The sequence below is a fragment of the Silurus aristotelis genome, assembly GCF_946808225.1.
Source record: "Silurus aristotelis genome assembly, chromosome: 3".
Taxonomy (NCBI): Eukaryota; Metazoa; Chordata; class Actinopteri; order Siluriformes; family Siluridae; genus Silurus; species Silurus aristotelis.
The window spans coordinates 8,279,783-8,307,191 of NC_139576.1; the positions used below are offsets into that span (position 1 = coordinate 8,279,783).

The window sequence follows — 27,409 nt, forward strand, 5'->3', positions numbered from 1 at the left end:
CAACACAATGAATGCCTGCATTCTGTCTCTTTCTTATTTCCATATTGTTTCACCGACGTGGTAATTTCTTTTCTATAAAAGACTAAAACTGACTCTAGAATGAAGCTGCAAATTTTTAGCTTCCAGCTCATCTGGCTTCTTCCTGGTTACTTTATAGGAGGCAAAAACCCCCTAAAGTGCATTTGCATTTTTCCTTTTGTTTGATCCTAGGCATTTTGGGATAAATTTAAACTTAGAAACAGCCCATTTATACGGCTTATCACCAACTTTCTCTATTCCGTCACACATCCCTCATGAGCCGTGTTTAGCGATGTACTCAATAATCAATTTCAATAATACTAAGTTACAATTACACATTATGTAGTTTTTGTTATGTATTCACTTCAGGGCTCTTCTCTGTTCTGGCACCGAGGTGGTGGAATGAACTTCCCCTAGATGTCCGTAGAGCAGAGTCCCTGATGATCTTTAAGCGACGACTGAAGACCTACCTCTTCCTGAAATACCTAAATTAGCACTTTCCAAGTTTGTAGAATTCGAGTTATATTTATATTAAGTTTGTAATCTTGCGTACCAGTGTAGATTTATTCATTACTAGAGATTTAAAGCACATTTGTACATCGCTCTGGATAAGGGCGTCTGCTAAATGGCGCAAATGTAAATGTATTCACCGTACCAATACTTCTAGTGCAAAATAATTAAACCGCCGCAATCTTACACACAAATGGTTTTAAATGTAACACTGTCACAATACGTTACACAAAACCTCACTATGTTAAAACAGTGTCACAGTCCGTTAGACAAAACCACACTACTTCGGGTTTTAAACCGTTTTAAACTTTACAGAGCCGCTGTGCATCGCGTTCTTTACATTATCAAAAGTTTCAATTACTTTATAAACTTTATAATATTCCTATAAAAAGTTTCAATTACTTTAGAAACTTATAAACTTAAGCACTTTTCTTCAGTTACTTTAGAAACGATACAATGCGACCACACTACTTTGGGCTGATTCAGTTCGGTCAGAATCTTACACAGAAATGTACAGAACAGGCTTAAGAACTCCTCTTGCTTATACTGAATAATCTATGCTGAATGAACTAAAATAAAAGCATAGAAGAAAGAAACGCTTACCTTTCCCCTTTTTTCCCCCGGAAATCCCTCCTGGCTGGCTCGCCAATGTAAGTAAATTGATGAGGAGGATGATCGTAATAAAGAAGTTGTTTATAACACCGTTGCAGTGACAAATTACATGAAGCAGTTTGGGTTCATCTGAGTCAGAAAGAACCCAGAACAAACTCTGCCCCAATATTTAATATTGTTCCCTTTAAAGTGTAAATATGATTTAGCATTTAAATGTAAATTAAGTGTAGGAAATGAGTAAAGGAACACATGGCTGGGTGACGCCACTATCGAGCCAAAGATCAGCAGGTGGTAGTCACCGGTGGTTTACACCTTTGCTGGTGCCGCGCCACAAACTCTCTTTACTTCACTTTATCTTTCAGACAACTTTTTACTTTCCCCCTTATACAATTTTTTTTTAAACACAAATATCTGTACTTTCTACTTCTTAAATTTATAAACCAGACTCCGTTACATTAGTTATATTCTATTTGGTGATATGATGGGCACTCAACACCAGCTCCATCACCGAGAAAGCCCAGCAGCGTCTCTACTTCCTGAGAAGGCTAAGAATGTTCTACAGAGGGACCATCGAGAGCATCTTGAGCAGCTGCATCACTGCCTGGTTTGGGATCTGCACCGCCTCAGATCGCAAGACCCTACAGAGGATAGTGAGGACAGCTGAGAAGATCTTTGGAGTCTCTCTCCCCTCTATTATGGACATTTACACCACACGCTGCATCCGCAAAGCCAACAGCACTGTGGACGACCCCACACACCCCTCACACACACTCTTCTCTCTCCGACTATCAGGGGAGCAGTTCCAAAGCATTCGGGCCTCACATCCATACTGTGTAACAGTTTCTTCCCTCAAGCCATCAGGCTTCTCAACACACAGAACTAACCTGAAACTCACGCACACACACACACAACTGTGTGACTTTTCTCTACAACCCGGACTCAAACAGACACTCGTACTCACTTCACACATTTATGTCTTCAGCACCACTCATATTGCATCACTTCATTACTAAGAACTGTTTTACATGCTGTTTACATGCTGTTTTTGCACATCTTTTTTTGACTGGTGCTATTGCTTTTTTGTTTACATTTTGTTCAATTACAAGGTACACTCTTCTACTCCGTTCTCTCCGCACACTGCACTGTGTTTTATACAGTAGGTTTACTGGTGACGCTATTTTGTATTTTGTGTATTTGTCCTACACTTGTGTTGTCTTACACTATCTTGTGTTGTCTTACACTGTCCTGTATTGTCTTGCACTGTTTTTACCAGGTCTGTTGGTCAGTTGGTACTGGGCCGCACAGAAAGAATACATAACTTACATTATATCCGTTTTGTTGATTATGTGATTCTGAACTATGTTTTATTTTGGAAAATTACCTGATTCTCTCTGGCACATCTGTCTATGACTCACTCTAAATTCATATTCATCAAGATGCTTGTCTCGGTCACATCTTACCCACATCCGCTTCTTAAAGACGCTGCTCCGCCTGCTAACACGTAATACATTACTGCTACATTGAAACCCCCATGCTAGCAAAATAAACATATATGAACACAGTGGATTCCCGTTTATTATTATATTTAGAAAATACCAGTTTTTAAGCCGATCGTATAATTTTATTTTGTTGTATTTATTCGCCACACCTTAAAGGCCGGTCCGTCAAAATATTCTCACATTAAACTTTAACTTGAGTGAAAAAGTATAGTCAGTAATTGAACCTTTACCAGAGTATTTTAAAACACACAAAATGTAAAAAAAAATTTTAAATCCTGGTGAGTATTCATGTAAATTACATAAATATTACATACATTTGTTTAAAAATTACTTGTGCTGTAGGTAAGCTATTGTGCAACAAAATTACACCAACAATTAAAAAAAAAAAGTTTTTATTTATGTTTGTATATGATACAGTTTTTATAAATTTCCCAAAATTTATAATATAATTATTTCACATAAATTCTTGGTAAGTTTCCAACTTGGAATATTTCCAATCTTCCCCAGATGAAGTTCCCATGGAAAGTTTCTGGCCTTTTGCAACCCTACTCAGGAAACCAGCCAGAGTGTGGACATGTAGGAGATTTATTAAGATGTAATGGTGAAATGAACATCTGTCGTTCTGTCGTTAGGGGGCGCCACAGCGGATCACTTTGTCCTCTACATCTGCCTCTTTCAAACCAACCACCTGCATGTCTTCTCTCAACACATCCATAAACCTCCTCCTTGGCGTTTCTCTTTTTCTCCTTCCTGGCTGCTCCATCCTTAGCATTCTTCTATGGATATACCCTATGTCCCTCCTCTACACATGTCCAAACCACCTTTCTCTTTGCTTGTGAAATCCTGATGGCTGGGTTTAAGATGACCACCTCTGTCTTTGCCAAATCCTCCACGCTTGATTCAGGCATATCGATTTCCTATGATTCTGCATTAGGTGGGTTAAATTTTCACTGTATATGTAATAATTATATGAATAATTAAATCATGATGGACATTATTGTGTTTAATTATGCATGTACTCACACCCACCCGGTCCATAGAAACATTTTCTTGCGTGAAACTCGTCCGTGGTGCTTAAAAGGTTGAGGACCACTGCCTTAAATGGTTGATGACTGACAACTGCTTTTTTTTTTAGTTCATGTCCATTCTTCCCGGCATGACCTTAATGCACACCAGAGTTCTCCAGAACACCACGTTACCAAAAGTTCTGCTTTAATAGGCGTCATCACACATGGATTATTATCGAAACTTTCAGTAGGCTGCTAGTTACGGTTTGAACGAATGTAGAATGGAGAGGGTGTACTTACTTTTGGGTTTTTTTTAGGGGATTTTTTTCTTTTCGAGAATTTCAGAAGTTGCTAAAGACCTCAATTGTTATAAGCTGCAATGAAAAACAGAAATCTGAAAATTCTTTCTTTGGTATTCTCACTTGAGTGTATTGTTAGAATTATATCGTCATCGTAATCATATTGATTAGGGTAAGATACATAAACATAAACAAATAAACAAGGAAAATGTGATACAGATGTAGCAGGTGGATAATTTAGGATTGATTGTGAAGCCTCCCCCCCACCCCCCCACCCCCACCAAACACCTTCACTGCGTTTAACATACCCCAACTTCACACGTCACAGGGGGAAGTGGTCGAATAACTGTTTAGCCAAAACATTTAAGGACTGGGGAATTACCCCCACACAGACACACACACACACACACACACACACACACACACACACACACACACACTTTCTTTTTTACTTTTTTTTTGTACAACTTTATTAAGATTTCCTTTGTATCTATTTTTTTGTGTATTTGTTCCACAGCATGGAATTTGGTATTTTAAATCTATTTAATTACTTATAGCATATTTTACCACAGCATTTCAAAATGTTCTATTCTGTGTTTCAGAAGGTGTGAGTCTATTTTCTGGCATTATCCTTCAAATATTCTACTTATGGTCTTATATATATGCCATCTATAGTAATAATCATTCAACAGACTTCTATTTAATCAAATCCAGTAGGAGATATCTTTGTTGAGCTATTTATTAACCATTTAAAGGAGAAGTATCCAGTGTCAAACTGGAACCCACTGTTGGTGGGGGGGGGGGGGGGTGAAGACAAACTCGTGTTCTTAGTGTGGGGATTTCTTTCTTTTTTTTTGGTTATTGATGGGAGAAGCCGAAAGAAAGTTTTTTTATTCATTCTAAGAAGTAAAAAAGATGAGAGTGTGGTGAGGGAATTTCTGTTTATACACCTACAAATGGTTCAAATTGGAAAAGAACAGCTGTAGTACATAAGTAATATAAACACTTCCTATAACAGTTATTTATTTATTCTTCACATACTTTTTGCAGTACTTGTATTAAAGCTAGTATTAAAAGAAGGAATCATGGATTCATTGATTCAGTGTCTGTAACTGCCCTTTACACTGTGTCATTTATGTACTGTACCAACTGTATATGGTTCCAATGACAATAAAAGCTTGACTTGACTGTATATAGTGGATACAGTACACTGAAATGACACAAGGTTCCTACAGGAACAAGGTTCTGCATAATGGAGCACTAAAGGACACAGAGTTACACAAGGCAATACAGAGCATACCAAGATGTGAGTCAGAGCTGGACTCCAGAGAATTTACTTTGAGTCATTCACTGAAATCTGTTAGGATCTGCTTGATCTTCGCCCTGATCCTCTAACTCTGGTTGATGTCTCTTCAATTTTGAGACACTCAAAAATTTGGATGGTTCTCCATGAACAGCCTAAAGATCCATGACGTTATTGAATTAATTATTTAATATAAACAATTGTATAAACAGTTTACATGAACAGGTCTGCATTTAAGGACCCATCACTGTGTAGTAAATCTCAACAATGATGAAACTGTAATGAACTATTCTAATGTGAAACTATTGTAATGAACTAATGACATTCAGTCAGGGCTTGAATTAAGTCAAGTCTTATGGGGGGGGGGGGGGTCCCCAGGATGTAATTCATATATTTAAAAAATAATAAAATAATAGTGGGGACCCCCCTAAGTCTCTTTTTTACTTGTCATGGGGGGTCCCTAATGCCTGATGGGGGGGTCCCCCACAATTCAAGCACTGCATTAAGTGCCACCCAGATGAGGATGGGTTCCCTTTAGTGTCGGGTTTCTCTAAGGGTTTCTTCCTCTTGCCAGTGTTTTCACCACTGGCACACTCATTATAGATAAACATACGATTATAAGAAAACAAACTTATAGGCACTTAACGAATACATTTTGTAATAGAGCTTTATACCTGCTTTATCGTTTTAAAGCTGTTTTGAGACAATTGTTACACACACTCTACAAATAAGAATGAAATGATATTAAAGAGTTTGTTGCATGTAAAATAGGACCTTCTCAGAAACAATAAAGGACCAGGTGTTCCCCTTTTTTTTTCTTTTTTTTTTTTTTTTTGACAGAAAAGTATTAGGTCATTCTGTTTGTAATGAACTTTCCTTTTTGATGGGCTTTCCTTAGTCACCTACTACGTAATACGTGTTTTCCACTTATCTGGCAACACAGAGGTTCTGTAATACAACATTATTAGGGTTTATTATAATATTTTTTATATTATATATTATGACACTACTATATTAATAAAAGTCATGCTAGACCTGATAGTAGTTTATGAATGGAATACTCGTCATTATTTCCGTGTTTTTCTCTCCATTACTGGAACAACACCATATATGTGTAACTTCCGGGGGGAGAGGGGGAGGGGGGGCGGAGCATCAGTTCCTCTTTACTTTCTCTTTCTTCATTTCGTCATGGAGAACTTATAGTTTTTTTCTCACAGAGCACTTGAAGGTAAGACATGCATTTGTGACGCTTCAGGGTTTATAATAATAACAATAATAATAATAATTATTATTATATGGTGAGAAGTAGGTTACTTCAAAGATCTGCGTGTTGCTTTGGTTTTTTTTTTTCTTCCTCTTCCTAATCCGTCTTTGTCTCTTTGTAATATTTTAGTCTTTATTTGATATAAGAATATACACGTGACATTTTTGTACTTCAACTAATATGTTTACGTGCAAACATGAATAGAAGTGTAAGATTCATTTTAGATAAAAACACGCACTGAGGTGTAGTATATCATTTATATAGTACATACTATATATATATATATATATATATATATATATATATATATATATATATATATATATATATATATATATATATATATATATATATAATGTCTACTATATATATATATAGTAGACATTATATATATATATATATATATATATATATATATATATATATATATATATATATATATATATATATATATATATATATAATGTCTACTATATATATATATATATATATATATATATATATATATATATATATATATCCTTAATACACTGCAGTAAACCAGCCGCACTTTACTTTGTGTTGCGCGTCTAATCGAGCACTTACGGTATGGGTGGTGGGGGACGGTCAGAATGTTAAGGCATTATAAAAAAAAAAAAAAAAAAAGACATAAACAAATGAAAACATTTACTGCATTTTCAATCATGGTTTCAATCACATTTTTCTTTATAGGTTTGCTCATTCTTTCAAATAATTCTTATTTATAGTCTCCCTGTACATTACTTTATTAAATTGCAACTCATTTTACTGTACAGTTTTTGAGAAAAGTGAAGACAAAATGACTCCAAACACCAGTGCATTTTCAATCATGTTCCACATTTAAACACTCATAAAACATTTTCCTTTATAGGTCTTTCAGGTTATTCTTATTTAAAGTGTCTCTGTCTATTACTCTGTCTTTAGAGTGAATACTGAACATGAAAATGCATTGAGATTTAGAGTGAATTTGTCTTCACCATTCTTAAAAACTCTACAGTAAAATGAGTTGAAATTCAAGACTATAATAAACAGGGACACTGTAAATAAGAATAATTTAATAGATTATGCAGACCTATAAAGAAAAATGTTTAATGAGTGTATGAATATGAAACATGATTGAAAATGCACTGGTGTTTGGAGTAATTTTGCCTTACTTTTCCTAAAAACTGTGAAGTAAAATGACTTGAAATTCAAGACTTTAATAGACAGGGACACTGTAAGTAAGAATTATTTAAAAGATTAAGCAAACCTATAAAGAAAAATGTTTAATGAGTGTATGAATATGGAATATGATTGAAAATGCACTGAGATTTAGAGTGAATTTGTCTTCACTTTTCTCAAAAACTTTACAGTAAAATGAGTTGAAATTTAATAGAGTAATAACCACAGACACTCTAAATAAGAATTATAAAAAAAAAACCTTTTATAAGTGTTTGAATATGGTGATTCAAATGCACTGATTTTTGTTTTTTAAAAATTGTACAGTAGAATGAGCTGAAAATGAATTCAGTTATAGTCAGGGTCATTTATTAGCAAAATTAAATATGAGCCTTTATATATATATATATATATATATATATTTTTTTTTTATTATTATTTATTTTTTTATTTTTTTAAATGTATTGCTATTTTATGTCTTTTTGTTTTTTTTATACTTGAAATGCCTTTTTGAAGCATCTTTACATCTATTTTGGCCACGCCCACCACCCATACTGTAAGTGTACGATTAGACGCGCAACACAAAGAACAGTGCGGCTGGCTTTACCGTGTATTTTCAAGCTGCAGCTGGCTTAACCACAGTCTCTATACTATAAATAATTTCTAAAATATATCCTCTATACTATATATACTATCCTCTATACTATATATATATATATATACATATATATATATATATATATATATATATATATATATATATATATATATATATATATATATATATATATATATATATATATATATATATATAAGCTATGCTATTTATTTTGAATACATTTTTGTAACAATAGAAAACATCCTTTTACATTTCTACTTAAATGAAAGTATAAAACTTGTCTTTTTTAATAGACAGTGTAGTATAAAGTCAAGAACTTTTATACTTCTACTCCAGTATTGTAGTACAGGAATAATACCAAATAACAGTGTAAACTATACAAAAAGCACTGGCTGGAAGAGTAATTACTAGTTATTTAAACGAACCAAGTAATATTTGAACTAAAACTATTATGTAAAAGAAGTGTATAATTTAACCATATAGTATAATCTATATACCGTAATGATGCTATTAACATCTGGATTATTGCAGCACTTTGAAGTATAGTTGTACATGAATTGGTTTGTATTTAAATGTATAGAGAAATCACCTCCGTTTTCATCAATGAAAATGACATTATAACAATATTTACTTTGAACTGTATTTTTATTAACAAACTGTATAGTGGAGTTTTTTTTACATTCACATTTTGATGAATGATCCATGCAAAGTTTGTTGTGAAAACAGGTTTTTTTTAAGTGTACGGAAATGCAGAAGATACTGCTGACACAGCAAGCATCTGTTTACACAACTTTAAAAAAATAAATATTAGGTCACCATTATCTCAGGTCATTTTGTTCTAATCATTTTGTCCTTGAAAACCAAGCCCCTTTTCTTTGTTTCATTTTCTTGTAGTTTTTTTTTCTTTTGATTTCTCAATTCCCCAAATTATGTTTGGACATTGAGAGAGGTACTGTAAGGTAATCACAACTGTGAAACAGATTGATCATCATTACAAGGGTTTCTTCACAGGTCAAGGTTACATTGTAGTCAAATCACCTTTTCTGCCCACTCGAATTCCATTGTGCTGAGTCATTCATTCATTAATTCATTCATTCAGCATTCGTTCACACATTTGTTTTGTCTGGTTAGGGGCATGTTTGGATTTAGAGTTTTGTTCTGGGTACAGTGGAAAGAAACTGGAGAACCCAGTGGAAACCATACTATATATATATATATATATATATATATATATATATATATATATATATATATATATATATATATATATAAGTATGTGTAAGAAAGAAAAAGAGAGAACGTAGTTAAATTTATTACATAATTAAAAGATAATTTCAGGGAATTTATTTGGAAAACTGTACATTAATATTCTTCTTTTTTACTCATGGATACCAAACATATTACCCAGAATATTAACCTATAAATATCTACTTAACAATGTACACAAATGCCAATGCATTATCACATATATTCAGGGGAAAACTATCATCACATCAAACTGTCGTCATATTTTTTATCTGTTTGTTTTATAGCAAATGATGGAAATGTGCATATTGTATATACGCAGGTGTTTTCAAGTTTATATGTAATACAAATAACTAGAATCAGTTCTGGACCTGATACTGGCATGTTGTTTATCTCACACTTTGATATGTGGTATATTTATGGTGCCACTCAGATGAGGATGGGTTCCCTCTTGAGTCTGGTTCTCCCCTCAAGGTTTCTTTCCTATGCCATCTCTGGGGAGTTTTTCCATGCCACAATTGCCACCGGCTCGCTCATTAGGGACAAACTTACTTATAAAGAACATCTTATTCATTCTTTATCACCACATTATCTGTGTAAAGCTGCTTTGAGACAATGTTCATTGTTAAAAGTCTATACTAAGGGCTGGATGCTGTCATCTGATTCTGTCAAGTTTATTTCTATAGCACTTTTTTACAACAGACATTGTCTCAAATTATCTTTACTGAGTTTAAGAGTTAAGGTGAACGATGTGTATTTACCCCTGATACACATCCCCCATGGCAACCGTGGCAAGGAAAAACCCCCTTAGATGTTATGAGGAAGAAACATTGAGAGGAACCAGAGTCAGAAGGGGAACCCATTTGTGTGACATCAAGAGTGTGATTATAGACTTTAAACAATACAGAACACTGGAGAGTGAGAACTAACATGAGCACTGGAGTGTAAGATTATGAGTATTGTCCTTTCTACAGTCTTATAGAGTCATTTTAGGTTATGGAACCAGGAGCTACTGAGCAACTCATAAAATAGCTCAACATTTGAGATCATTACAGATCCAACACCAGCTTCTCCATGCCAGAGCCTTTAAACACTCAAAGAGGCCCAGTGTTTCCAAATTCTACATGAGGTGGAATCCAATTGGCGCTGGTATGTCTCTAGATAGTTCGGGATGTTTGCAGGGTCGGCATCTACTTCTTTAAAGGTCCACAATCTTCATGAGGTGGGACGTGACTTGATCTGGCGCAACCTCGGGATGCCTCGAGTAAAACAAATTTAGAGAGAAAAAGAAAATTTGACAGTTGTAAAATCAAGTATAAGATTTTAACAGCAAATTAACTACGTTCAGTAAACATCGAATGGGAAGTTGTAGCTCAGTGGGGAGTGTTGAAGTTCAGTCGGAAGTTCATAAGTCCAAATTTCAGCACCATCAAGCTGTGGGGCCCTGAGTAAGGCCCTTTGCCCTCAACTGATAGATAGATAGATAGATAGATAGATAGATAGATAGATAGATAGATAGATAGATAGATAGATAGATAGATAGATAGATAGATAGATAGATAGATAGATACTCACTTTCTTACTTACCTACTTACCTTCTTTCTTTCTTTCTGTCTTTCTTCCTTCCTTCCTTCCTTCCTTCCTTCCTTCCTTCCTTCCTTCCTTCCTTCCTTCCTTCCTTCCTTCTTTCCCTCCTTCTTTCCCTCCCTCCTTCCTTCATCCCAATGGGAAATGTACAGTTTCCAGCACTATCCACAAACATAAACAATAAGGCATGCAATAAATACTGAAAATGTAAAGGTAATTTAAGCCTGTGCTTTTATATATATATATATAAACATACAGGTTATAAAATAAACATTAAGTAAATAGAATATTAAATAGATTTTTTTCCTGCGCTACTGCTGTACACACATAGTTTGTTTGCAACAGTGGTTTACAAAAGTACCTGTACTTCTGTAATCTGATCCGAATATCAAAAGTAAAAGTATTTCTTATACGCATCTACTTGAGAAAGAGGGTCTTTGCTGTTTTGAAAGTAAAAGTATTGAGGCATGAATGAGACCTTGACATTTTTTTTATTAGATGCAGTTCAATTGTATATTTTTTTTGGCTCACATTATAGGGCAACTTCTCACGATATCAGTTTTCATTTCTCGTCAAAAAAAAGTCACCAGTATCCGTGCAGGGGATCAGGTATCATCACCAGGATTCAGTTACTCATTACTTTTATCTTCGTATCATTTGAATAAAGGGCAAAGCCTGCATGACCAGTACCTGTAATTAGGGAAATCAGCAGTCAAGCATTGGTTTGAAAATGACCCATTAGGATGGTGTTATGTCAAACCACGAATCACAAACCATGAGGATGGAGTTGTGTTGCTACTGAATTCTGGATTCTGATTGGTCTGAAGATACGCTATATTGCCAAAAGTTTGCAGACACCTGGTCATAAGTTTGGCATGTGCTTTTGAGCATCACATTCTACTTTTAATCCTAATTTTTCTCTTATAATTCCCTCCACTCTTCAGGGAAGGTGTTCCACTAGATTTTGGTGTGTGATTGTGGACATTTGTGTTCATTCAGCCACAAAGGTGTTTGTAAAATCAGGTACTGATGCAGGTGAGGAGGCCTGGGATGTTCTAATTCATCCCAAAGGTGTTCAATAGGGTTGAGATCAGAACTCTGTAGCAGGCCACTCAAGATCTTCTTCCCCAAACCATGTAAAACATATCTATACTGGCTTTGTGCACAGGGGCAACCGCACCCCTCCACTGCCCTCCCTCTCATTCACACACATGTACTCTGTCTTACTCCTACTGACTTTCATTTCCCTTCTCTCCAGCACGTACCTCCACCTCTCCAGGCTCTTCTCGAACTGCTCCCTACTCTCACCACCAATCACAATATCAACCGCAAACATCATAGTCCACAAAGACTCCTGTCTGACCTTGTCCATCAACCTGTCCATCACCACCTTGATCACCGATCCTTGATGCAGTCCAACTTTTACCTTGAACCAGTCTGTCGTTCCTACTGCACACTTCACTGCTGTTCTCACTACTTCTCCATCAACGTTCTTAAAGCAAATAATGTGTCTCTGGTGCTCTTCCTCGGCATGAAACCATACTGTTGCTCACAGATGGTCACCTCTTCTCTCAGCCTGGCTTCCACTACTCTTTCCCATAACTTCATGGTGTGACTGATCAACTTTATTCCCCTGTAGTTCCTGCAGGTATGCACATCTCCCTTATGCTTAAAAACTGGTACCAGCACACTCCTTCTCCATTCCTCAGGCATCCTCTCACCTTAAAGAATCTTGTTGAACAATCTGGTTAAAAACTCCACTGCCATCTCTCCTAAACATCTCCATGCTTCTACTAGTATGTCATCTAGTCCTATCGACTTTCCAATCCTTATCCTCTTAATCGCTTGTCTCACTTCCTCCTTACTAATCCTGTCCACTTCCTGCTTCACCAACTCCACATCATCCAACCTTCACTCTCATTTTCCTCATTTATCAGCTGCTCAAAATACTCCCTCCATCTCCTCAACACACTCTCCTCACTAGTCAACACATTTCCATCTCTATCCTTTATTGCTCTAACTTGCAGTACATCCTTCCCAGCTCGGTCCCTCTGCCTGGCCAATCGGTACAAATCCTTTTCTCCTTCCTTAATGTTCAACTTCTCATACAGCTCCTCATATGCCTTTTCCTTGGCTTTCACCACATCCCTCTTAACCTGCTGCTGCATCTTCTTGTACTCCTGCCTACTTTTCTCATCTCTCTGTTGATCCCAATTTTGTTTCACCAACCTCTTTCTCCTTATGCTCTCCTGCACTTCCTCATTTCACCACCATGTCTCTTTTTCTTTCTTTCTATTTCCAGATGTCACACCAAGTATCTTTCTATCTGTCTCCCTTATCACTTCTGCAGTAGTTGCCCAATCATCCAGCACCTCTTCACCACCACCGAGTTCCTGTCTGAACTATTCCCTGAACCTCACACTACAGTCTTCCTTCTTCAGTTTCCACCATCTTATTCCTCTTTCAGTCCTCCCTTTCCTTTTCTTCTTCACCTCCAAAACCATCCTACCACCATCCAATGCTTTACAGTCTCCAATCTCCTTCAGGTTGCATCTTCTGCATAGAACATAGTCCACCTGCATGCACCTTCCACACACAACATATCTACCTTTCTTCTCTCCATCACATCAGCTATCTCTCTCCTTTTACCAGTTATAGTACCAACATTTAAAGTACCAACCCGAACCTCCACTCTCCTCCACTTCTCCATGGCTGCTCATCAGGGATAAATACACATCGTTCACCTTAACTGTTAAATTCTGTAAAGCTGATTTTAGACAATGTCCATTGTGAAAAGCGCAATAGAAATACACTTAACTTGACTTTTCCTGTCGTCCCTGTAGACGTCTTTCTTCTCTCCTTCTCTTCCTTCGGCCAACAGTAGCCCAATTTCCACAGGTACCCTGTTAGATAAAGAAACCTGTGGCGGTCGTTGGTAATCCGGGCCTCGACTGATCCGGTATGAAATTCTGATTCGTGATCTGCATGTTTGATTTGGCACATGTTTTATGCTGGATGCCCTTGCTAACACAACCCTCCTCATTTATCCGGGCATGGGACTGGCACTAAGAGTGCACTGGCTTGTGCCTCCCTAAGGGCCCTGATTTTGTTTTTTATATGCTGGTATGCAGGAATTCCTTTAAAATGAACTAGATGTTGGTGACTAAACGGAAATCTGTGGTTTTGCTGTTGCAGTCAGTTATGTATAAAAGAAAGAGTTTCCATTTAAGTGTCATTAGAATACAGATGTGGCCATTAAGAACGCTTTATATCTGTATAAAGGAGTACCTTAAAGCCTTAATGATTATTTGACTGCTAGGTAATTACTAAGCTGTTCTATATCTAATTCTACGTTTGGCAAGAAATGCAAAGACTTCACTATAAGCATGACCTTTCATTAATATTTGAGCAGTTAGAAGGTTTCTGCCTTCAATTGTAATCCAAGGAATTTTTCATAACTGGACTTTGATGTATTGTAAATTAAAGAAGATTGACGGTATTGTCGATTATATTGTAGATTGAAGTCGATGAGTTGTTTCTGTAGACCTTCTTCTGAAAGACTTCATGCTGGAGTTGGAGAATAAAGATTAGGACTTGGATTTATCTCCAAGTGAATTTGGTGTATTAAGGGATGATAGTACTCGTTCTTCTTGGAGTAAGAGAGCATAAATCATTTTCCTTGACTTTTTGTTTTCAGAATTATGTCCTTATCGACGGATCTCTTACGCACCATCCACCGAATAGCTGAAGAGCTGAATCCAGAGGAGTGCAAGCGTTTGACGTATCTGTGTAGAGAGTTTCACACAGAGCGAAGCAGTGCCAGCGTCAAGGAAATGTTGCAGTCTTGCATTGTCCGAATGAACACCAATCAAATCTTTCTAATGGAGCTGATGCTGAGGATTAAGCGCTATGATTTGCTTTCAGAGCTGTTGGGCATCAGTAAGTCTGAGGCTGAGAGGCTTTTGGAGAACAGCCACAAGATCTCAGATTACAGGTAGTTTAAATGTCCATCATCAAACTTATTATTATTTTCTGTAAATGATTACAAATTTATTAGGAACAATACAACTAATAGTTATGATCTTTTAATCATCTCATGGTGAATATATTCTTGGGTGGGGGAGAAATTGTTATTTATAAAAAAGAAATAAACTACTGTTGATGAATGTATAAAATATATATTATCTTATAGATAAACAGCAAATAATGATGTTGAATGTATATGAATGCTCCTACAATGTTCAAGCAGCTCTCTAAGACAGCTGTTTTTCTCCTTTTTAAGAGTGCTAATGGCCGATTTGAGCGAGGACGTTGGATCGGACGATTTGGAGTCGCTGATTTTCCTGCTCCGAGGAACTCTGCCCAAAGAGAAAGTGGAGAAGTTTGAGGTATGCACCATAGACTTATCGTGTCCTCTTGTATTTATGTCACGGCCTTGTTTTGGAAATATCACCCGAAATTACCCTGCCAGTAAAGGTTACGTTCTTTTTTTTTTTTTTTTTTCATTCTAATGAAGCTGAAAACAGAACTGAAGCTATTCTGTGTAAAAGCACATGATTAAGATTACTGGGTCTTGATTCCTGCTGGGGATTTTTAACATCTGCCTGAGTGGGATTGCGACCTTTCAGTCCCCCGGTAGTGACGTATCAGGTTTTTGCTTTGTAAACCACATTAAAGCTTATAAATAAAATCCAAAATCCATGTAAGTGGAAAGAAAACTCTTTCCTTTCTCAGCAAAATAATGTACAGAAACGTATGCTATTGACCGCACAGGATCTGTGATGAACGACGGTTCGTGCTCAGATGGCCTAGATTTTAATCTAGACCATGCACTGCACTGCATCTCTCTTTCAAATAATGTTCTTGGTGCTACATATCCTTACCCTGATATGCAGCATACTAATAATACCTACAATACCTGATAATAACCCTAATGTACTTGAGAACAGGTGCACCACCTTCTATGTATGTAATGGAAAGGGGGCGGGGCCAACATGGGTGTGTATTTAAAAATAGGGTACAAATTACAACGGAAAATGCCTCCGGTGTATATATTTAGTTTTAAAACACATGTGGAAATCGTTTGGGGAACACACTAAACAGTATTTGGGATATATTCAATTATCAGATGTGGACAAGTTCAAAGTTAATGTAATACGTTACTGTTGTTAAGTAGCTTTTGTGCCTTTAATTTACTAAAGTATTTACATTCTGGCAGACTTTTACTTTAGCTTCGTTATATTTCTACTTTTACTCAACTACATTTACTCAATTACATTTTGCGAAATCAGTCACTCTTTTTTATTTTTACGAATGTTTGAAAATTACTCCATCACCCAGCAAACCACCAATCAGCTTGGAGCTTGTTTTGATTGGCTCTTGGTGGTATCCACTTATCACCAATATACAGTTCAACATCAGTTCAACAGCAAGCAGAACATTTAGAGAGGAATCAATGCCGAACTCGCCAAAACACCTGTGACCTTATTTGCGTGATTATTTTTAAGAAGTTTTGGTCTCGTAATAATTCTAATAGATATCAATCAGTGTTTGACTCATTAATATCATTCTAATAATAGATTGGTGTTCTAAAACTGAGTGGATTAATACTCTAGTACTTTGTGTTCTTGACTACATTTGAAGGCAAATTCTTTGTACTTTGAATCTAGCGAAAGTTTATATCAAAAGTCATATTTTATTGATTGTATCTACGTTAACTCAACTACATGGTTTGTGTACTTGTTCCACCACTGAGGATTATAGTGTATTATTCTGGTGACTAATGACCGCTACAATCAATCTCAATAGTGCTTCCTGGATGTGGTGGTGGAACTGGAGAAGATAAATCAGATCTCCAGCACCGGGGTGGACATGATGGAGAAATATCTGAGAACCATCCAACGTGTCGACCTGGCCAAGAGACTCAACCAGTACCAGAGCAGAGGTGGGAAATCCCACAGCACTACTTCATGGATTTACTGTAATAGTCAGAATCGACCACCACATGCACAGTCTGCAGTTTTATTACTCCCACGGAAAAAGACAGCTCCTATGCTTAGCGTTCTCATTTCCCTTTGCCTAGTATTTGTTCCTATATTTAGGTTTCATGTGAAACTGCATGGGTTTTTCAGCTTTTGAGTTTTTTTTACAATTAGGTTTGTTTCCTATTGCGTCAAGATGTAATCATGTGCTTGATCAGTTCGAAATGTACAGCACTCATTGGCCACTTGAAGGCGAACAGTGAAAGACCAGGTGTTGTTTTTTTTTCCCGAGCTTTTTAATTCTCTGGTATATATTATCATACCATACCATACCCAGTTTATTGTTTTTGGCTGACATGCGTGGAACGTGATAGCTTCTTCTCCTGTAAAAGACATTGTCCTTATTGAGATGCTTTGCTACTCTGAAACTTGTTTATTTGAATGCCACCTGGCAGCCCAAACCAGTCGAGCAATTCACCTACTTTAATGTGTTCCATAACCAGCCGTTTTTTACATCCACAAACCTGCTGCTCACTAGACGACTTTATTTTTTCTGCACCATTTTGTGTAAAAATTTGAACGAAATTCTGTGAGAAAATACCAGAACCCATGTAGTTTCTGAAATACTTGAACCAGCAAGTATGCCACCCACATAAGATTTTTGTCAAGATTTGTCTTTGGAATGTAGTTTTAGTTTCGAGTTTCACTTTTAGAATGAATATGATTAGTTTATTCATCTTTACCTGAAGTAGGCTTGTTTTAACTTATAAACAGAGAAGCCTGGGTTTTTTTTGTTATTGGCAGAGGAATACACTGATATTAGCCTTCTGGATTTTGGTATATCTATAAGGGGTAATGAATGCAGACTTGTAAATGTTTTTATTGGGGCATAATTAGGCATCATTCATCCAGAGCAGTTTGACAAATTATAGAGAAGTGCTACACAGATTAAATATTAAACGTCATGTATTAATTTGCACAGACAGTTCTGGGAAAGTCCACAGCATACCCTTTCTTACTTATAGTACCCAAATAATAGTTTTCATTTTTATTTTCATACAACCCCCACATCAGGGATGTTTAAAAAAAAAAAAGCTGCCAAATCTTGGAAAGTTTGGTATAAAAATTTAATTAAAAAATTCCCCATTGCATTGCATTAATAAACACATTTACACTAACATCAGACTGCAAGGTAAAGGTAGCTGTACAGGGTGGAAAAATATGTAGACTGGGGGAAGAGTTTATGATGATCTGGCAACCTTTATCAGTTAAAATGCTTTAGTAACTCCATTGACAACAATTTTTGTGTTACCATTAACCATTTCTCACTTCCTCTTTGTTTCTGGGTTTATTCACAACTTTTAGCTCACACTAATTTCCATGCTAACAGGAAAGAAGTCTGAGAGAAAAAGGAAGAATTATATTTTATTATTGTTATTTTTTACAGCCAAAACACAAAGACCTTCCGCAGTGAAGACGAAAGACGACAGACGGCCTTGTAAAGCCGCACCGGTCAGTAAAAAAAAACATCCCTGAGCTCATACTACCCCTCAATGCCTTTTCTATGATTTGATCAGCGTCCATACACATGGTGTTAATCCATACAGCACACCCTTTCCTCTATCTGTCTTTCAGCTGCACACCTCAGCTGCATTCACGCCCACATCCTCCTGCACCAGGAAGTCCATGCCCTGTGGTGAGTTTGGACAAAAGTGCAGAAAATAAATATAAAGACACCATAGTAGTGTACTGTTTTTTTGTGTGTTACTTTTAAACGGTTGGATCATTTCATTTTGATAAACGAATGCATTTATAATATTGTAGTATTCAGTTGTTTAATTAATAAATAGTACTGTGTACTTTATTTACAGTATTCTTTCGATGCAGTACTACTTATGAAATATTTACTGCAATAATAATTTCTATGTAATTATACACATATATAAGTGGTAGCTCAGTGGGTAAAGGTCGATGCTACTGATCATAGGGTTGGCGGTTCAAGCTCTGGTATCATTAACCTGGCACTCTTGGGGCCTTAACGCTCTGTGCTTCAGGTATTTTGTAGCATGGTTCTCCCTGAGCTCTGACCAAACACAGACTTTCACTGTGGTGTAAAGTACATGTGTAATGCACCTTTCTGTTACCTTTAAATATTGTCTGCATATGTTTTTTAGTAAGCATATACAAAATAAAGGCATGCATTTTTATTAATTTCTTAAATTTAGGCTTTTTATTTACACATTTACGAGCACATTTTAGTTCCAACTTCATCGTGTTTTGTATTTCGTGTTTTTTTTAAAAGGTTGAAAGTTCAATCCTGTTTTCCAGGTAACACTCCAGTACCCCAGGTAGTCTCACCCCACAGACCCTGTGAGGTAAGTTGCATCTATCTATCTATCTATCTATCTATCTATCTATCTATCTATCTATCTATCTATCTATCTATCTATCTATCTATCTATCTATCTATCTATCTATCTATCTATCTATCTATCTATCTATCTATCTATCTATCTATCTATCGATCGATCGATAAAACATACACTATTTTGCCAAAAGTTTGCAAACACCTGATCATAAGTATGGTATGTGCTTTTTGAGCATCGCATTCCCAATTTTCTGTTATAATTCCCTCCACTCTTCTGAGATGATGCTCCACCAGATTTTGGAGTGTGATTAAGGAGATTGTGTGCTCATTCAGACACAAAGGTGTGACTAAAGTCAGGTACTGATGTAGATGAGGTGAGGAGGTCTGGGGTGCAGTCAGCGTTCACATTCATCCCAAAGATGTTTAATAGGGTTGAGGTCAGAGCTCTATAGCAGGAGATCTTCCACTCCAACTCATGCAGAACATATCTCCATGGAGCTGGCTTTGTGCACAGGGGTATATTCATGCTGGAACAGGTTTGGGGCTCCTAGTGACCCCTTTCTCTTAGGGAAAGGCGGGTGTCAAAATACTTTTGGCTGTGTATATAAAATAAGGAGATCAATAAAACCACTCCTTGTAATTATTGATGCCAATCTAATAACCAATACATTTGTACCTACAATGCACTGCACTTACTCTAACTCTTTCTGTGTAATTAGCAATGGGAGGAGGAAGTGTACCGAATGGGAAGTGATCCTAGAGGGGTGTGTGTGATCATAGACTGCGTGGGTAATGAAGGAGGTGAGGAATTACGATTTCTATTGCATTACCATACAGAATATTGGATTATAAACATGATACAGTCTATACTGGGATTAGTTTTATAGTTTTTGGTTTGCTTTTTGAAAAAAAACAAAAAAACTTAATTGCAAAAGGGTATGTCTCTACAAGGTGAGGGACGTAATATGAATGTAAGACCTACTGCTGGGTTTTAAGAATTAAACACTGACTCAATTCCCTCCTTACAGTCCAACTGGAGCGCTTGTTTTCGAGCCTTCACTTCCGAGTGAGCCTTTACATGCTGCTGAGCGTCGAAGACGTCCGTTCCTGCCTGCAGAAAGTCGCCAAGCAGGCTGACCATTGCAGTATGGACGCCTTCGTCTGCTGCATCATCAGCCGTTCAAACTCGTCCCGACTTCTCGCTACCGACTCATCCGGCCTGGGACTTGACCTGAACATAGTCCGTCAATTCTTCACACATGACTGGTGCCCAGGACTGACAGAAAAACCCAAACTCTTTTTTATCCAAGGCTACGAAGTCTCTCAGTCAGCAGAGCGCAACGGCTTGCAGGATTATGAGGAAGGAGAATTGGAGACGGACAGCCCCGTCCATTATTACAGCGAGAGGGATGTACCGAAAGACGCAGACGTCTTTTGGAGTCACTGCTGGACCAATGAGAAGCAGCTTGAGGACAACAACCATCATTCCGTTTATTTAAAGTCCCTGAAAAAGGCCTTAGTTGACGGACAGAAAGGGTGAGCATGTAACGCCTTGTGCCAACTCCTTAAAATGCTTGTTTTTACATTTTAAACTTTAAATACTGAGAAATAATTTGTGACTAGAATGTAACAGGGCTTTAGAAAAGGATAGAGTAGGTTCTTTTACTCTTTATTTGTAAATATAAAGACTAAAGCATAATTATATTTATATATAATTTATTTATTATAACCTCACAGAATGTATTTGTTGTTGACGTTGATATGGAGTACCATGTTAGCTCTGATTTCACTGTCTATTGCACAGCTTTGGTTTTTGGATGTGCTTTCTCCCTCCTATTTTACCTAATTTGGACTTGGTCAGTTCCTCTGAGAGACAGAGAAAGAGCTGGAATGCCTTTCACTTCCATTTCAGAGCACAGGCAACATTACACTCTTGATCTCTGCGTATTGTCAGGATTTAAACTCGCCATCCATCCATCCATTGGACAATCGGCCATAAACTTTTCCATTCCCCAATTTGGGAGACAAGCGATAGATTTCTCCCAGCATAAAGATGTAAAGAGTTTTATCTTCTTTTCCACACAGAAATGAGAAAACTGAGCACTACGAACTTGTTCTTAAGTGTTTATACCGTACTTGGCGGTATCGAAGACGAGTTCTGCGTATTAGTGCGTATTCATATTGTGTTAATCAGCTATTAACATCAGAAACAAATACACCAGGCGGGGTCATGGAAATGGTGTAAGACATGCAAAACATCTGGTGAAATACCAAGTTTAATCGCTAGATAGAAGATCATACAAGAAGTGAAAGCATTTGAGAACAGGATGCACTCTGACCATATAAGGATATATGAGCTTATAAGGGAAGTGGAAGGAGGAATGGGAACAGATTTTAATTCTCACCAGAGAATTAGAGCGGATATGACACACACAATAGTAGTATATGTAAATATTATTAGGTCCATGACTGTGTGCAATATTGATCCAAAGCAGTATGGAAATTGGAGCACAATTAGGTATCAGGTATCATGTGTAGATCCACATATTAAACAATGTGGATCAAGAATTCGAACAATATGCTTACAAGCTTATATAATAAATGAATGTTTTTGCGAGTTTTTACTAAATTATACAAATCTATTCATAACAATCATAATATAATAAATTTTCATCGTTGCCTAGACAACGATACAATCTTTCTTTTCGGCTTCTCCCGTTAGGGGTCGCCACAGCGGATCCTCCGCACGTTTGATTTGGCACATGTTTTACGCTGGATGCCCTTCCTAACGCAACCCTCCCCAATTTATCCGGGCTTGGGACCGGCACTAAGAGTGGCTGGGGATGGTTCCCTGACCGGGAATCGAACCCGGGTCGCAGCGGTGGGAGCGCTGCATCTTAACCACTAGACCACCCGGGGACCCTAGACAACAATACAATACATTGATATATATGAAGCAGTTACAGATCTGATGCGATACGGTTTCACCCCCATCTCGATGCAGTGTGTAATCTCTTTGTTTCAGACAGACAGCAAATTATATCTTTATTTAAATGACTTTTGACGCATGGCCCTTTCACAAACAGACCTTTTTAGTGCAAAAAGATTAAAGATCTTTTCCTGTTCTGTCTCCAGGAAGATGCAGCTCTACCTCTGCCATGTTAATCCACTGTATATGTTCTATGTGTCTCTGTATTGTGATACGTCACATTCACGTAGCCGAGCGAAACAGTTTAGCAAGGAGAAATCAATTTACATAGAATATATTGCTCACAAATTATTGGTCACTTTGTACATAATAAAAGTATAGCGCATCTTCTAATAATTAAACATAGAAATTTTTGTTTACCGATGCAAATCTTTTGTAAAAACAATGATACGAATGCCAGCTTTTATCCAATGCACACTTTTTTTAAATCGATGCATCACATCGGTAACCTTTATGTGTTGAATGACACAATGAAACGGCTTTTACGTTTTAGACGCACAATCCGTAATGTTTATTACAAACACGTAAAGGTATTGCGAATTAGGCCCGAATGTGACCTGATGTCGCTGTTTGTCGCCACATTTCGGTAGACTCTCCTCAACCAGTGTGCCATAAATCACCCGATGGTTTAATTGGCTGCCATGAACAACCTAGAAAAAGTAGCAGAAGAATAATAAGAAGACATTGAATACCAGAAGGGTCCTGTGCCTATTGGTACTCGGGTCCTAAATAAGAATAACACACCGGACTAACTGTAATATTACTAAAGCATGTTATCCACTCCTAATGGTATTACATCTGTCCTGTTTGCAGGAGGATTCATCTGGTGGACCTTCACATGATGGTAAATCGAGACGTGTACGCTTATAACAGAAGCCATCCAGGATCGGCGTATCACATCAACCTCAAACACACGCTACGGAAAAATGTTTATGTCTCATGAGATAAATCGTCGTGTTGATTCAACAAGCCTCTGCAGAAGTATTTTGTCAAAATCAGTTTGAACTGTGCTGAATGCAGATCGGGTTAATTGAATCAATTAATTAGACTAGTCAATTAAGCTAGCTGTACAATCATAAATGTATCTATATACGCGTGGCAGAATCTGGAAAAATTATCGATTCTCTATTTTTTGGGGGGAATTTTGTTACAATATTTTTTTCGAAAGTCACATTTTGTATAGTCTTTCATATTCTGCACAACAAATCCTTAAAGATGCAATAATAATCATTCACATCAGTCATCCTGTTCAAAAGATTACACACTTTATTGCAGGGGTCTTCAATCTTTTCCAGAAAGGGCCAGTGTGGGTGCAGGTTTTCATTCCAACCAATCAATGGTCACACCTGATAGTCATTGAAAATGAAGATCATTAGATTTGAACAGGTAGAATTTGGTGTGGACTTGCTTGGTTGGAATAAAAACCTGCACCCACACTGACCCTTTCTGGAAAAGATTGGAGACCCCTGCTATATTGTGTTCTCTTTTTAAAAAATTAGGAGGTAATAGTCGTTTAAAAGTCCCTCAGTTGCCTTTCATGGATCGTAAATTACTATAGTTAATAATAAAAAGAATCCCAAGAAAATTAGGAATAAAATTGGAAAAACTAAATAACAACGAATATTGCTCGTGGCTCGGATATTGCTCACACACCTGGTGGACATTCGTTCCCCCACCTCGAGTGTCAGGAACAGAGAAGAGTTTCGAAGCATGTCTTCCTTATACCCAAGCATCAGTGTTTTAAATCTTGTGAACCAGTGGAGGGAGCGTAGCAGCGGGTGGGGGAGAACTTAGACGTTGTGTAGCTGGATAAGGATTAGTTGCAGAGCTCAGATGTCTATCAAAGGGAGATCACAAGATGCTGAAAAACAAATTAACGTGTCAAGTTTAATGATTTTGGCCAAGCTATCACAAAACCTTAAAGCCATGTTCATGCAGGTAACACTACACAGTTACCTACCACGAGGTGTGTGTAAACTTTTGAACTGGTTCATTTTTTATTAAGGCGTTAAATATTTAGTTTTGACTACCATATTCACTTTAATTATTTTCATTTGTATAGCATTTAACAATGGATATTGCATTTGCTATCGATATACAGTAGTATAAACATATGCGAAATGGCTTATTTATGGCGGAAAAAACAATTATTATGCAGAATCTGTGAGGCGTATGAAATCTTAGGACTTCATCTGTAGCTACTAATCGTGAAAGCCCACACGAGGGCGGCGTTGCCATTACTTTAGTCCGAAAACCCTCCGAGGTCTGAGTCAGTCCTGAACATTTCAAACAAACAGCTGTAGCTTGTGAATTATGTATAGCCTATATACATTAATTTGTCTGATATGTTTTTGTTATTTATTTATTTATTATTGTTTATAACTTTATTTTTAATTAAAAATTGTCCTAAAAATTATTATTATTATTATTATTTTTTTAAGAATGTTTCCAAACGTGATTAAGTTTTAATATAAAAAAAAAATCGTTACAACTTCTTCTAACATAATATATGTTATTCTAACATATGCGTCTATGACATCTGGCTGACGCAGTTATCCGGAGAGACGAAGTATAAAATAAAGTAAAATAAACAGTAGTTTTCGAAAATAGATTTATATTGAATTTTTAATAGGAAAAGTGCTTATTTCAGTATGTGTAGACGAGGTAGATCGTTTAAAGACAGCTATTAATTAGATGAAGTTTGTTCCACCAACTCAGTGAAGGAACAGAGAAAGGTTTTAACGTGGATCTTCCTTGAATCCTGAGAGATGGTGGGAATGGAGCAGTGGTTGGATGAGAGGACGTGTGGTACAGTGCAGTGTGAGGTTGAGGTGTGTTGATCGATATTTGGCTTTGTAGGTCATTTTTAGAAAATAGATCATATAATTATTTTTTATTTCTGGAAATATATATCCATACTGTACATATCATTCCAGTCAATATAACAGAAAATACAATACGATAAAAATTTATTTAATTTTTTTATTATTATTTTTTTCATCTCAAGATGCAGCTCAGTTTACTCAATGCTTTTTTTATGCATGTATTTTATCCAGCTATCAGTAATACCACATCGTAATCTACAAGATTTTATTAATTATAAATGATCAGCTCAGGATCACTTTTAGGGTCTATAATGCACACGCTCTGTTTGTTGTGTTGTGTTGTGCTTTATTGTGTGTACAGTATATATGTAACATGAACGATTTCTCCAACACGGCTAATACTGACATGCTAAAAATGTATATGTACTTATACTTTGCTGAAAAATTGTTAGAAGTTCACTACAGTTTTCTAAACCTTTTCCTTTGAAAGATAGAAGACCAGTTCACAAGTGAAATAAGGTACAAAAACAACAACAATACATTATATTTTGTTACAAAGATATCATACAATGTATTTATTCACCGTATTATGAAGTTATAACAGCTCAATATCAATAACTCCATAATGAAGGCAATGCAAGTCAATGTAATATTACACGTGATATAATACAAACTCTTATACACACACACTAAAAGGAAATGTACTATATAAATTGCATTTTAATATCTATTGTATTTCACAGAAACCTTTAAGTTTTTGCAGCGTGTGTTTCAGTCACCTCCCACCAGTCACTGTGTGACAGCATGAATCCACACTCTGAGGTTAAAAGATATGTGCAGCTCGGGTTTTAATAATACTGTGTAATATATGTGTATTTTTGCGTCTGGAAAAAAATAAACATTTTGAAGAAAATATTCGGATGTAGTCTTATCTATTATTATTATATATTATTATAGATTTTAGTATTAGAAATTAGTTTATTAGAGGGACAGCACATGTAGGACATGGGGTATATCAGTAGGAGAACGCTGAGGATGGAGCCACCAGGAAGGAGGAAAAGAGGAAGACCAAGGAGGAGGTTTATGGATGTGGTGAGGGAAGACATGCAGGTAGTTGGGTTAAAAGATGCAGATGTAGAGGACGGGGGGGGGGGGGGTGGAGAAGGATGATCCTACTAAACTACTGAACTACTAATACTACTAACTAGTAGATTAATAACACAACTACTAACTACTGAACAAACTAAACTACTGAACTAACTACAACTACACAAATTACTAACCACTGAACTTGTACACTAAAAAGCTAATTGTATAATCTATCTATCTATCTATCTATCTATCTATCTATCTATCTATCTATCTATCTATCTATCTATCTATCTATCTATCTATCTATCTATCTATCTATCTATCTATCTATCTATCTATTCTATCATCAGTTCTCTCTTCGCCTGTGTGTTAGGACAAAATAAGGTGTTAATAGAGGACTGAAGGAGGATGTATTGAAGAAGGAGGAGGACGTCCTGGAAGACAGAAGGAGGAGGAAATGGAAGACGTACTGGAGGACAGAAGGAGGACGTACTGAAGGACAGAAGGTGGTGTTAAAAGAGGACAGAAGGAGGAGGTACTGAAGGACAGAAGGACATCTTAATGAAGGACAGAAAAAGGTGTTAATGGAGGATAGAATTAAATACTGGCAGACACAAGAAGGTCTTAATGGAGGACAGAAGAAGGAGGTACTGATGGACAGAAGGAGGTGTTAATGAAGGACAGAAGGAGGTGTTAATGGAGAACAGAAGGAGGAGGTACTGAAGGACAGAAGGAGGTGTTAATGGAGGACAGAAGGAGGAGGTACTAAAGGACAGAATGAGGTGTTAATGGAGGACAGAAAAAAAGGCACTGAAGGACAGAAGGAGGTGTTAATAGAAGACAGGAAAAAAAGGTACTAAAGGACAGAAGGGGATGTTAGTGGAGGACAGAAGTAGGTGTTAATGGAGGACAGAAGGAGGAGGTACTGAAGGACAGAAGGACATCTTAATGAAGGACAGAAAAAGGTGTTAATGGAGGACAGAATTAAGTACTGGCAGACACAAAAAGGTCTTAA

General features: G+C 36.7%; 1 protein-coding gene and 2 long non-coding RNA genes across 5 annotated transcripts; 2 read left to right on the top strand and 1 right to left on the bottom strand.

Moving 5' to 3' along the window:
• The first annotated feature begins 3,548 nt into the window (after positions 1 to 3,548).
• LOC310723688 (CASP8 and FADD-like apoptosis regulator) lies at positions 3,549 to 23,743 on the top strand. Of its 3 annotated transcripts, none has more exons than XM_083537067.1 (10): positions 3,549 to 3,573; positions 14,837 to 15,133; positions 15,422 to 15,527; positions 16,948 to 17,083; positions 18,568 to 18,632; positions 18,756 to 18,816; positions 19,449 to 19,495; positions 20,208 to 20,289; positions 20,517 to 21,024; positions 23,291 to 23,743. In XM_083537067.1, exons 2-10 carry the CDS (start codon positions 14,841 to 14,843, stop codon positions 23,418 to 23,420), a joined length of 1,428 nt encoding a protein of 475 aa, XP_083393193.1. In that variant the 5' UTR covers positions 3,549 to 3,573; positions 14,837 to 14,840; the 3' UTR covers positions 23,421 to 23,743. The 3 variants fall into 3 exon arrangements, with proteins under 3 accessions (XP_083393193.1, XP_083393192.1, XP_083393191.1); XM_083537066.1 differs by lacking the exon at positions 3,549 to 3,573 and adding an exon at positions 6,411 to 6,476; XM_083537065.1 differs by lacking the exon at positions 3,549 to 3,573 and adding an exon at positions 10,752 to 10,774.
• LOC310723782 lies at positions 23,616 to 24,044 on the bottom strand. The gene is made up of 2 exons (XR_014532763.1): positions 23,942 to 24,044; positions 23,616 to 23,722 (listed from the first exon to the last, which is right to left on the bottom strand). It is a non-coding gene; the product is annotated as an uncharacterized lncRNA (long non-coding RNA).
• Positions 24,045 to 24,889: 845 nt separating this feature from the next.
• On the top strand, positions 24,890 to 26,215 carry LOC310723787. Its single transcript, XR_014532768.1, has 2 exons — positions 24,890 to 24,961; positions 25,042 to 26,215. It is a non-coding gene; the product is annotated as an uncharacterized lncRNA (long non-coding RNA).
• Positions 26,216 to 27,409: the final 1,194 nt, after the last annotated feature.